We start from the raw sequence: 14,205 nt of genomic DNA, 5'->3' as shown, positions 1-14,205 counted from the left end.
AAAAATAAAAATAAATGTATATACACAGATATATATGAACTAGGACCATATACCTATATGTTACTGAAACACTGATAACAGCTGAAATCTCTACGAGCTAAAAGAAGAAAAGGTAGAAAGAAAATAAGAGCAAAATACCATCTGAATTCTTAAAAAAATAAATAAAACTTGGGGTATAAAGGAAATTCCATGCATTACATAGTATATGTCAAAACTACTTGCTACAAACTAGGTGGTAAGCTTAGACTGCACAATGAAATAATAGATATGGAGGTATCTTTTACTACTCACACTAACACAACAAAGGCTAAAACGGGTAGGACAATCAAAATCTTAAAAGATAAAGCAATTCCTCAAAAATTACTGGCCAAAACTTACAACATAAATATAAAAACATAGTCGAGAGATAAAAGACACATATGAAGATAAATAATCTGTGGAAATAAAAAATGTACAGCTGGGATTATAAAACAGCATCACAAAGCCTGGAAACTGCAGCAATATAAAAATTCATCAATAGCATGCTCTAAAAGAGTCTAAGTTTCTATTAAACACATAAAATATCTTTTATTATACGTATGATACATATTAGTGTATTATTATAATAAAGTTCCAAGTTACACTGAAACAAAATCACTGCAATTTTACGTAGGTTGACATCTCCTTGGAACAATTTTTGTTTATTTGCTTGTTTTCAGAAATGTGGCATCTCATCAGTAAAGCTTCTTCAATGTTAACAAAAATGTTAGTCTAATGTATTCCTACCTAGTAAGGCAGGTAAAAAAACCTGTCATTTTCATGGATAAAAACATAGAAATTGGTTCAATAAAGAAAAACACAGGAATTTGAAAACTGAGTCTATGAGCCACTTAAGAGGAGAACTATAAAACAGCGCAGTAAAAATAAATAAATAAATAAATAAAAGGGCTCTTCTAAAGACACAGCAGGGGCAATCATCTATAAATGCACAAAAGCAACATTAAGAGGACAGTCGGGTAAATCACCGCGATGTTATAACACACACGTTCTTTAGGAAACTTGATTTAAATGTTAGTAAACACCTCTTAAACCAAATTAGGATAAAATATACAGCACTGAACTGCTATTGTAGATGTTTTTCAGAGCAAAATTAGTCCTACAACAACATATTAACTGAGAAGGAATACAAATAAAATTGAACAATTTATTTTATTGTTTTATAAAGAATTACTTAACATCCATAAATCCTCCTATCCTCCTTTTCCAACCTGAAGCATAATTTAATTTTATTACACCAAAAAACTATGTTGAATTGTATTTAGTATTTACTTTTTTTTTTTTTTTTTTTTACACTTCCAAGAAAACAGCAAAACTTCACTTAGACTAAAACAAAGGTCAAAAATCTATGACTACATGAATACAGTCCGAAGCATAACGAAATAACAGGAGGTGGCATCAGGTTCTGTCATGGCACAGCCTGACTGAGGATGCATGGACTTTTGTTGTGCTGTGTTCCCACATTTAATGGGGAACATAAATTTAAATTAAACTTTATATTCTTCAGAGGGATGCTAGAAACAAAAGAACTTTCAGAAGAACGAAAGGAAAACACTTCAGAAAACCATCCTGTGCCCTGTCTTCTTTCTCAACGCATGGCCTGACTTTTGGCAGCTCTGGAGTAACAGCATGCCACCACTAAGATAACCTAACATTAGTGCAGTCTAACATTTCCTTCAAGCTTGGTTTGTGGAACTGGATTCTCCAACATATTTAATGGTGCATTAGCACAAGCTTTATCAGCTCTCCAGTTGTACTGGTTTTATGCCAAGCTGGTTTAGTCACCTACTAATCCATGTTGGCGGCAACATGAAGTTTTCTTAATATAAGGCAAAATTCTGAGAAAGATTCTGTACACTTTATTTTTCAGCAATTAGCTATAAAACCACATGTATGCTTTAAATCATAGTATGTTAATAATCATCCTGCTTTCCTACTGGAAACATTTGCTCTGGCAGAAACTTTTTCTAATTCAGAATCTGCTTCCGTTTGCTTCAGCATTTCCTTTGTGAACAAGAATCCCTGTTCTTCAGTGTCAGAGGGTACTTGCAGAAATAGCTCTTTAAAAGCAGAAAAGCCTATATGCCCTGCAGGTGCATGGGACAGAAAGCTACACCCTGAGGAATAAAAACCCTGCTTATAAGCACCACTGGATTTTGATAATTCCATTTGTTCATTTACAAGACCTAAGGGGTCATTCTCCCTCATTTATGTCATCAAATCACCTCCTATCACACTCTAGCAGTCTACTTCCAAAAAGGGCAGATTTGCTCCTTTCTGCTTTACTTCTGGCATCTCCTTGACACCAGAATGAACCAGTCGAGAGAAGAAGAGCAGCTGAAAACTACCCTGGTAATACAGATAGTTTCCTGCCAGTTTATTTCTCTCAACTGAGTCATCACAGAGTTAGATAAGCACTAACACTGGAACTGGGAATATACAGGTGGGGAAGCAAAATGTTCTTCTTGGATGTAGAAATCACTTCTGTTCATACTTTTAAAACATTTGCATCATTTTTTAAGGATGCAAGCCACCTAAGGTTTTCTCCAGAATTTCTTTTATTTTTAATAGTCAGAAAACAAGCCTGGGATGATACCGATTCCTAGCCTCTTAAATGCCAGGGATGGTAAACAGGATTTTCAGCACCATGCACACAAAAAATTAAACAGGTTAAAAAAGAAAACCCTCACGAATTGGCACTGTATTTTACAGAGCATATGTGGTTTAGGAATTAAAAAATATATTGCTGCATTACACTAGTACACTAGGACTGTATTTTGAATATATACCGAAATATATTTGGGAGTCCTGGAGAATATATAATGTGCAGTTGATAATGATTAAAAAAACTGAACATCTTGATGCATATAGTTGCCAGAGATCTCTTTTCATAAAACTGGCTACTGAATTGCTTCATGCAAGAAAAAAAAATGTTTCAAAATACATCACTGAGAAATCTGATCTTTAACAGGATGGTGGTGCTTATTACTATTTAAAAAATAAACAACCTTCCTCAAACCTTTAATTTTCAGCACAGTCTTCTGCATAAAGTATTTTTATATGGGTACATAAAAAATGAAAAATATATTTCTTTGATATAAGAAAACCTCTTATAAAATTTAAACCTGCCCATGCAAGAGGAAAGGGCAGAACTGTAGACCAATGGACTCAATAGCAACAATGCAACTAACTCCAATAGTGTCATAATTCCACGTTACTTAAAGCTATGCGACAAATGTACATAAACGTATCACAGCAGTAAGTCACAAACTGAGTCAAAATACGTTGACCCCTTGTCAATAAAGCAGGAATTATTTCAAAGCAAAATTTGTTTGTCAGTAAGTTACCTGGAAATATTTGTTGGTATAATCCAAGCCTGCGTGCAAATGTTTTAAATCCTCCCTCTGCAAGTGGCTTGGTAATGGAGGCTCAGATTTTCCTTTAATGATCTTCAGCAGCTGAACAGGCATGGTTGCTTTATCTAAACAAAAATGAGAAACAGACTCCTGAAGCTACTCAGCTTGTTCAAACTACGAATTACTAGAAGATGCAATTTATTCTGAATTGGAAAATCTATTTCATAACACAAGAGTTTTATTGTACAAGACTAAAAATCTTCAGAGGGACCGGCCCCATCTCTCAGTACCATGAACATCAGGAGGAAAGAACATAACATTTGCTTGGTGATAGACCTCCATTGTAACTTTTTTATTTGGAAAACATTTCATTGTGCTGGAAATGGCAACAAAATAATACTTTATACATGATTAAAAACAACCGGTGAATGTAAAAGATAAACAGTATGAATGCTTTATGCACAGAAATACACATTAGGAAACAAAGATGGAGTTTGAATGGCAACACCAAAGCAGAATCTTGTTGCCAAGTAAAAAGCAGAAGTGCAACTACAGCTGGATCAGCAACAGTACATCAGCAATTTGGAGAAGAAGATGCACAGGAGACGCATTATGTTTGCATGACTGATTTTCAAAGCAGTTTGTGCAACTGGCAAGATTTCCTTGTCCCTCAACCCCCTCCCAAAATTAAAACAAACAAATGAACAAACACCCCAGAAGATTTAAGATCAGAAAATAGCTAAGTCATCGCATGTTAACTGACTATGCTTACCAAGCTCTTTATAGTAAGCACAGAAGACCACCAAAAGAAACAAAAGGTCCTTATAAAAATGGGGAGCTGTTCATGACAGCCACACACACAGCAGATCCCTGAGCGGATGGCTCCTATCTATGTTGCTGCCTAAATCACAGATAGGCTGCCTCGACAGCTATTACCTACGCTGACTCCAACACGTGGAGCAATGATCAGTGGCATTAATTGTATCAGCCTCCTCACGTCTCCAAAATCACACCTGGTGCTCTTGGAAGGCACCAGCAACACGTGGGATAACACTTCCTAAGGGAAGAATATAGTCAAAGCAGTCATGTAAGCCAACTTCCACACCTTCTGAAATAAGACTCACATTAAAAACTTCTACCTTGTATGTGGCTTATCATATATTAATCTTCTTTATAAAGAGACCCTTTCCTCAGCACAGGTTGTAGCTAAACAGTCACTACATTCTGTATAATACACGTTGACTGCTTCAAAATGAGGTATCTGTTCAACCTAAGGTAAATGTGATACGCTTATGTAGACTTTACTTGATACATTGAACAACATTTTCTAAAGAAAAAAATAGTAAGAAAATAAGATGGGCCTCTACAAATGCTAAACACTGCACCGCTAAAAAAAAAAAAAAAGCTGGGAAACGTATGACTTCAGCTTCTATTGTTTGTCCTCACTGTGCCTGAAGTCGATGAAGCAAATTATTGGTGATGTTATTGTTATGATAATAAGAACGGGAGAGAGGGAGAAGAGTCTATTGTAGCAAAGTTACACATAAAAAAAACTTACAAAAATGATATAGCAGTAAGTAGTTTTTGCTACTTTTTATTGCTCATTATTTGGTCATCTCATTCTTTTTGACTTAGTGTATTTGTTGGTTTTGTTGTTGTTGTTTTTTTCCTCTTGTGAATTTTCTGTTTAAAGTATTATCTGCAGAAAAGTCACAGCACTTTCAATCTTCAATTTTCAATAAGTTTTAATAAACTACGTAACAATACTTTCTATTTCTAAAAAACCCATTTGGCAAGATTATAGCCATAGTCCTTATTTCAGACAGTTTTAGCAATCTCTATATGACAGTGAAAAACACACAAAAAAAATATTAAGTATTTTCTACTCTGGAAGGAACACAAAACCTGGTGTGCTACTAAATAAAAGCTTAAAATACATTCTCATTTCAGTTCAGAAGTGCTTATTCAATGCTAAGCAGACTGAATTCTTACAGAGTGCTCCCTTACAATGAAATGGAAATGGGAAGCCATTGCCCAAACCATTCTTAACATTTCCTGAGGGGAAAGACCAGTAGATGGTAAATTATAAACATAAGCCAATGAAAATAGGAGCAGACACTCAGAAATACTATAGATATTTTTTAAAACAAACAAACAACCAAAAAACAGGTTCTTCACCTTACTGTCACGCCAGTACCCAAAGCTACCTGATTCCACGTACTATTTCTCTATTACTGAACCGCTCCATTCTTCTTCCTGCGGAAACTCTCTAGCAGCCTTATTCTTGTCTAACAGACAATTTGTAAAACAGCAGTTAACCCTCCACTAGCAACATCAGCTTTTCTGCTAACATTTAAGAAAGCAATAATAACAAAACAGCCTCTGGTTTCATCTGCTTTCCTATTGCATCTAGGAAACCAAGTATGCATTTAAACACAAAAGACATCGTAGAGAGTCTGGTAACTATGGTATCTCATGGGAAAAACACTAGTGCCTGACTTCAGTGTCTAATCTAAATTTGTAGCTTAGACTTTGAAAACCAGTCCCACATCTGCTTCAGATAACTAAGCATCCACTTGAAATCAGGAGACTCAGTAACAAGAGAGTAACAAGGCCACAGTGCCATGCATCTCCCTGGCACACAATATATATTCCCCTACTTTGCAACAAATGTCAGCCAGCAACTTCTTCCTCTGTAGCTTCCTCCCCAGTGCCCACAAAGCAAGAAGGCTTTGTATCACTCAAGATGACAACAGGTGCTCATTCCAAGGCTGCCAGGTACAGCACCAGATTCAGGTTTCAATTCCTACTTGAGCTAAAGGAGGGGCAAAACCCAGGTGCAAAGATGCACATGCTCTGCCCTCTCTGTAGACTGCTTTAACTACGGAGCTACGAGGGTTTACATGTCCTGTGCAACACCTCTGATGCCTTTATCTGTGTTTTCAAACACGAACCAAGACAATGTCATCATTACCTGGCCAGGATTTCAAGCCTCTAGTGAAAACAGCAACTAAAACTCTTAAAAAGCTTTCCAGTCAAAAGTATCTACTTCACACTACGTTCTAGCAGCCTGAGAGGCCGATCCATTTCATCTGGAAACAGTCAACTTCAAAGTTAATCAGCGATGTTGCTCTTCATCAAGCAACATCAGAATGAGCTAGGGAGTCGTACAACATAACAAATTAACACTTCTTAAATTTCTCTCTGTTACGGTACTTGAACAATTACATAGATGTTTCTGTGTTGTTGCTGTTGTTGTTTTCCCAGAGACATATAAAAGCAAGATGTATTTTGTTATAATTCAAAGACCGCTGTTAAATCAAAATAAAGAAAGGTATTCAGGTTTAAAAACTTGACTCTCTCTGATGGCTATTTAAATTTAAATTCTAATTTAAATTTAAATTCTAAATTTAATTTAAATTCTAAATTTAAATTCCCTTAAATTCTATGGCCCCCTTATTTCCTTTAAAAAAATCCTTTACCATTTATTTCAATGGAATGAATATTCTGGACGTGTCTTCAAAATTACAAAAGAAAATTTCTGAAAATGATACATATGCAAGTTGATGCAGTGGTACATGCCCGTATTATTTGCACTACTTAACAAATTACCTAATTGTGGGAGTATATATGTAAATAACATCCAAGTAGAAAACAAGTAGTGTTTTTTCCTTTTTTCAGATCTTGAATTTCTATACATATAAAAATAAGGTCATGTATTTTAACGGCTAAACACCGAAGTTCCCAGATTTTTGTTCTCTGCAATTAAAACATGAAGGCGTGGGTGTGTATGTACACACACACTGCAGCTCCAAGAGCTACAAAAGCAAGTTTTCAAAACATAAGTGATGCAAGCCCTGGCTTCCAAAATCTAGGTGCAAATATCTTTAGTGTTGTCCTTGGCACTCAGAGCTGTTGTGAATAGCAGCTAAGTGAAGATAAGTCTGTCGAGTATCTCAGTTGCTCTGAAAAGGCTGTCTGCGTAACACTGACAAGAATCACTCCAATTTGAATCTGCTGCTCAAGAATCCTGTAAGTGGCATAAACAGAGCTTCTCATAAGGAAGGGGGCGAGGAGGCTGTAAGAAAGGTAGACAGCATCACGGGACACTCTTTGAACAGCAGAAAAACAGGATGGCTGCAAAACATACCCACACAGGAAAGCAGGCAGTGAACTTGTGAGAAACACTCCGTAGCCAATAACTTAGGCTCAGGCAAGGATCTCAGTGAAGTAGTAATTTGTGATTGCAACGGTGGGCACCCCGCAAGCAAGAGAGCACGCCTACTAGTTCCAAAACACAGTTTGTATACTTTTTGATGACAGGACCCTCCCCTGTTTCCCCATTAAGTGGGTAATCCAGGTTCACAATCTATCTGATGCTTCACAGACAATGCATGGCCTTCAGTTGCCGGCCTGTAAAATTTCAAATTTCGCTTGAGATTTTTACTGTTTAAAGTGATAATGTTTCTTCACTCATCTGACTTGACACCATGATTTTCACCCAATTGCTCTAAGTAGTCTGGTGGTCTGCATTTTACAAGGTCACCTGCTAAACTTTCTTATCACTGTAAGCATATCTCAATACCACATTGCTTTCCTCTAAACAAGGTAACTGCAAAAACAACATTTCTATTCCCACAAACTGAAAACACCTATTGCATTCCGATAGCTATAAATGACAAAAATACAGAGATAGAGCGACCGAAAAGCTTAATAATTTTAATAATCAGAGAGCTATACAAAAGGTTACACCTTGTAAACAAACCCAGAAAAAGTGCTATCTATCATTTTTTAAGCAAGTGGAAAGTAACTGAAGATAGCTATGGGTTCAACATTCACGTGCTGCTCTGCTCTATAATTGATTTTCTACCTACTAATTTTCTAGACTTTATATTTCTGACGGGAGCAGTCTACTCTGCTACTACAGCCCACTACTTCCATCTTAATCATCTAGGGAACATTAACATGTATTCCAAAAGCATAAAAAAAATAACATGGTACACCAGAAAACAATTGCCTGCTAGAAGCAGCTTTGAACAAAGGTTAGCCTTCAACAAAAATAAACAGTTATTCTAGAAATTTGTTCTTCTGGAATGAGGGCATATTCCACCAAAGTACTGCAAACACAGCACGCCTTTATGCTGAGGTCCAGAAAGAAGGGAAAGTGATTCTTATATTTTAATATGATTAATAATAATATCAAGAAGGACTTTAACTCATTCTTCTCACTTGCAACCTAAGACTGTAAAGATCTAAAACCTGAATTACGGAGCTAAGAAACTGGAGCTGAAAAAACTGAACTATGGAGCTAACAAAAGCTGTCAGGTTCAGTAAGAAATCAAATTAATTAGTTTTTCCTTTTAGTTGCAGCACACCCCCAAAAAAAGCTTAAAATTAAAAAAAAAATAAATTACTTGATCTTCATTGAATCCTAGGGACTCTCCTTGCTCAAAAAGAATTGTACAAAAGAATTCAGCAACAGAACTGAAAACTCTCAAATTAGCTGTATCACTGCTTAATGTGCGTTGAAAATCATTAAAACACCACAAGCTGCAGCTACAATTGTAGTTAATACCATACAACCACCAACAATACAAAACTGCTGACCTGAACGCCAGCACAACATGAGTGAGACACAGAAACAACAGAAAATTAAGATTTTTTTTTTAAGAAAGGCACATAAGAACTGCAAATTGTTCTTACAATCAAGTTAATTCATCACTGTTTCTCCCCTTCTTTCACACCTCTTTAAGCAATATGAAATAGCAAATTTTAGACCATAATTAGGATAATAAAGGGGTAGAAAGTTGCTACAAGTTTTCAGCACAAAAAGCTGTAGGTCACAAGCTTAGTACACAAAAATGTTCTCATCCCCTGTCAATGTTAAATTAAAGGTACCAACATGCCTTAATAGTTGAAAGCCCCAGGGAACATGCTACCACTGCAAGACATCTTATTAGCAGTGACAGACAGGTCAAGTCAACCTGTTACAAGCAGGAATCATTCCACGTACATTCTGGATATACAAGTTGCTGAATTCTTTTGTACAATTCTTTTTGAGCAAGGAGAATCCTTAGGATTCAATGAAGATCAACTAAATTTTCACAGATGATAACAAGCCAGAAATAACAGTTCACTAGTAATGGAATGATGACCCACTGACCTCATGTCTCTAAGTAAATACAAGGAACACATAATGTAACAAGTAATATAAAGAAAATAGCACAAAGACAGTCACAGTTAATGTCCTGTTTTCTTCACCCCAGATCAAGAGAAACAAGCATTTCCTGGAAGAGAAGACAAAGTGATCACAAAGCAAGACTTCTCCCCATTGCATTTATTTGCTGAATTGGTCCAACATATTTGTCTTTCATATCTAGTTCTCTGAAATATCACAATTCTGTTATTCTCTCCAAAAAGTGAATCAAAACACAAACTTAAAAATGAACAAACAAACAGAAAAACTAAGCCCCTAACAGGATCCTAAATTATAAATAAAATGATGTAAGCCAATCTTTATCACTTTTTCTTCATACTGACAAGTCATAAACCATAGAATATGTTGAGCTGGAAGGGACCTCCAAGGATCACTGAGTCCAACTCCTGGCTCCACACAGGACCAGCTGTGTCTGAGAGCACTGTCCAAACGTTTCTCGAACTCCAGCAGCTCGGTGCCATGACCACTGCCCTGGGGAGCCTGTCCCAGTGCCCGACCACCCTCTGAGTGCAGAACCTTTCCCTAACCCCCAGCCTGACCCTCCCCTGTCCCAGCTCCATGCCGTTCCCTCGGGTCCTGTCGCTGTCCCCAGAGAGCAGAGCTCAGCGCCTGCCCCTCCGCTCCCCTCGTGAGGGAGCTGCAGGCGGCCATGAGGCCTCCCCTCAGCCTGCTCTGCTCTGGGCTGAACAAACCCAGGGACCTCAACCGATCCTCATACGTCTTCCCCTCCTGACCCTTCACCATCTTTGTAGCCCTACTTTAGGCACTCTAATAGTTTTATGTTCTTCTTATATTGAGGTGCCCAGAACTGCACACGGTGCTGGAGGTGAGCCCACACCAGCACAGAGCAGAGCAGGACAAGCCCTTCCCTTGCCCTGCTGGCAGTGCTGGGCCTGATGCACCCCAGGGTATGTCTGTTCCTCCTGGCTGCCAGGGCACACTCATGGCTCAGTTTCAACTTTGGAGTCAACAGCTCCTCCCGATTTAGTGTCACCTGCAAACTTACTTAGCATACTTTCAAGTACCTCAAGTACAAAATTCATAATAAAAATGACATACTAGAGATGATACAACTACACTCTAACCACAGCAAGTCTAATAATTCAGTTGTCATTAATCCTGAAAAGAACAAGACTGAAAATTAAATACATTAGTATTCTCCACCTTGACTCCAGAATTAACTTTCTTGGGGGAGGAAATTGAAGCCGGATCTGTTTTACCATACATAGTAGTACATCAATCCAGTGCAGCAGATAGAACACAATTACTTTTTTCCTGGATTACACAGATACACCCAATATTTAACCTTTGTTCAAGCCAAACATATGCACTACTGGCTCTTAACTTTGGCAACTGCTGCAACTTAGGGATTGTTCCTATGTACACAATTTTTCTTCCAGAACTAGTAAGAGATCAGCTCTGGAGCAAAAAAAAAAAGAAATCCCAAGAAGCAAGAAGTAACTTAGAAAGATTATTTCTTTCTCTATAACCAAGAAATATTTCACTGACATATGAAAATGCCAAAAAGAGATATATTTTGGGATAAAGAGATAAGTTTTGGGATAAGGAAGCTGCAGCAAAGGCATGAGGAGATTTGTTATTTATTAAAGCAGATGCTACTTGCAGTGAGCTACTGGAAGTCATTCTCCAAATCAGAGAATAAACACGTGGTTGTGCAGATCTGTGGAGGAAATCTCACCAAAATGTCATAAAGAATGAACAACCATGAACACCAGGATCTAATTGATGTGGTCAGTTAAAATGCCGCTGTAAGCACTCAAGAAGACAAAAATATGTAGCTTGGACATTCTTTAACACAGTCTAGTAACTTGTAATGTCATTGAGCATTCCTTGAGGGAAAAAATACAACAGCTATCTAAAACAAAAGGAAAAACAAGTCAGAAGTGTGACACGCTTTATCCCCTTGACCATCAGACTTCAGCCTGATGCTGGTACAGGTTTTCAGGTGCAAGTCTCTGGAAATAAGTCCTAGGCCATTTTTACTCAAACAGAGCTGGTGTTTGCCATCACTAGCACACAACTAGAGTTCTTAAAAATAAATAAACACCAACTCCTTTACTTTATTCACTTCAGATTACAAAGTACCAATCAGATTGTTTAAAAATAGCAACGAACAAATGCAACCTGAGGAAAATGGATTGTTATGCTGCCATTTACCTAAAAACACTGCAGCTCTAGAAAGCAGCCACCGGCTGCAATATGAACAGAGCTTAAGACAACAGGGCAGCAGGCCCATTCCTGATGCGACCTGTAACTATTCCAGAGGCGATCCAGCAAGTGCAAGAAGCCAGGATGTATAAAAGCAAGAACTTAGTGTTAGATTAGATGTGTTACGAAGTAAAACTTTGTTTTCTATGTACTTTGTGTGTAAGAAGTTAAAGTAGAACTAGGAGAAGATAAAACAGAGTATATTTACTGTATATAGGGCATATATATAACAGTGTATATATATATATGTATACACAGTACACGTGTGTATATGCATATATATATATATATATATACGCACTGTGAAGCCCTAAAGCATTAGGTTTGCCAAAGCGGGGGCTGAATTCCCGCAGGAGAGACAGGGAGCGGGTATGCAGGGAGGGAAGCTGCGCACGGTGCCGGCCGGTGCCGCACCGGGCAGCGGAGCCCCCGCGGAGCCCTCCTGGCGCCGCCCTCCCCTTGCTCCCGCGGAGCCCCGCTCCGCGCCCCTCCCGTACCTGCCCGCCGGCGCGGCGCGCCACCGTCCGCCGCCAGCAACACTTCCGCCCGGCTTTCTCGCCTGCTCGCACTGAGCGCATGCCTAGAGCATGACGCATGCGCGCTGGTAGCGCTGCGAACCGCTGCGAGCATGCGCTGTGTGCAGGAGTGAAGGCGTTGCCCTCAGCTGCTGCCCGCGAGGGGGCGGGCAGGGCGGGAAGGCTGGCGGGGGGTTTGGTCTTTCTCCATGGTGAGGGAGCTGAGTCGGCTCCCTCCCTTCTGCCTCTGCACCGGGCGGGTCTGCGCGTCCCCCCGCTGTCCTTCGGTTGTTTCTCCTCACGCAGTGACTCAGGAAGCCCCACAATAAACCATTTTATCCTCTCCATACGTTTGAAACTTTTCCTCCACAACATCCTCACCTTTTGGATCTGCGTTAGTCAAGTCACCTGAAGCATTACAGTTACACTTTAAAAGATGATTCAAAAATTGGAGCTTAAGTCCATCCATATTCAATAATTTCTGCAGGGGGATTCACTAATGTTTATGTTTCATACTCATTTTTATTGCTGACAACCTTTTCTGAAACATTTTTCCTTTAGGTCATCACTGTTCTCCATAAATTTTAATCCTATACCTTCCACTGGACATTAATATAATGCGCTTGGTAATAAGCAAAAATACTATTTGGACCTTGCCATTACAGGATTTATTATTTTCATTGATTATTTTTGTTATATGGAAAAAAATAGTGAATGGTGTACTTAATGGTGCTAAGTCTTTCCTGGCTACTTATAGTCCTCTGATTTTACCCAGTTACTTCTAAAATGAAAACACTTCCTGCTGACTACATATGGCATATTGGAGCTGACTGAATGAAGAATTTCCTTAATAACTTTTGATGTGCCAATTCACTTACAGACAGCCAAAAACTCCCAACTTTTTTATATGTGTTTTGGTGCAAAGCAAACAAAATAGGTTTTCCATCTCTTTGTCTGGTGAACTAAACTGGTACCTTGCAAACAGTGGCGAAAGCAATCAGAGCTAAGGTGGAGACAGAAATTTAAGCATGACCGATTGCCTGGAGGATAAATGATCTGGCTGTCTGAAAAGCCAGTCGCAGCAGAGTTGATAGGCTGAAATTAGTGTCACTTGCTCAAGTCTCTTGTTTCTATCAAAAGTTTTGGAGAAATCAACTCTGTTCTTTAGACTATTAAGTTCTGTCAAGCAAGCATTTCTGGTGGAATATTTTATGTCTTATAATGTTTATTTTGAAATCTACATATTCAAAACAACACTTTTGATCATAATTAAAAATGCATTAACAAAAAAAACCAAAAACTTGCTAAAGCACTGAAGGATACAATCAAGAATAGAACATTTTTAAAGCTCCTTATTGGTAAGACAAAAAAACATCTAGAAACAGAAAATGCAAAGTGAGGGAATTCTGTTTTAACCTGCTGTTGTGCTTCTCATTGCTGTTGCTTCTGTTTTCATGTCTGTTAAAGATCTGCTTTGCAATTACAATCCTTGTGAAGTGAAAGAGTCGAAAGTGTATATATTATAGATAAACTAAAATAATTTGAAAGCATTGAGTTGTATTCCTGAGTCATTTAAATCATTATTTATCTTCTTATTTTAATTCTTTCATCTTTTACTGCTTCTGTTCCTAGCTACCTTTTCTACATTTGCTATTACTTTTTTAATTGTCACCTCAAACCTGAAGAATCTGAGTTTTGTGTGTGCTGTCCTGCACACAATCAAAGGAGAAAAATGAAGCTGTACATAACCAGAATTTTGATGAAATAAGTTAGATCCCAACAGTATGTGTCAACAAAATAGTTTCTGGGTCTGTCATAAGGTTATCCTGAAATGTGATTTCTAATACTGTTT

The 14,205-nt window shown here is 38.1% G+C and overlaps 1 protein-coding gene across 2 annotated transcripts in view; it reads right to left on the bottom strand.

The window, feature by feature from the left end:
- The window catches only part of POT1 (protection of telomeres 1), a 74,547-nt gene extending 62,092 nt beyond the window's left edge, over positions 1 to 12,455 (bottom strand). For both annotated transcript variants that reach the window (XM_027458175.3, XM_072033190.1), the window contains exons 1-2: positions 12,336 to 12,455; positions 3,384 to 3,517 (exon numbers count right to left, since the gene is read on the bottom strand). In XM_027458175.3, the coding sequence (XP_027313976.3) occupies positions 3,384 to 3,506 (123 nt within the window). In that variant the 5' untranslated portion in view covers positions 3,507 to 3,517; positions 12,336 to 12,455. The remainder of the gene's footprint in view (positions 1 to 3,383; positions 3,518 to 12,335) is intronic.
- Positions 12,456 to 14,205: the final 1,750 nt, after the last annotated feature.

This window comes from Anas platyrhynchos, chromosome 1 (assembly GCF_047663525.1).
Source record: "Anas platyrhynchos isolate ZD024472 breed Pekin duck chromosome 1, IASCAAS_PekinDuck_T2T, whole genome shotgun sequence".
In the NCBI taxonomy this organism is placed as follows: Eukaryota; Metazoa; Chordata; class Aves; order Anseriformes; family Anatidae; genus Anas; species Anas platyrhynchos.
This window is presented reverse-complemented; position numbering and strand designations above follow the sequence as displayed.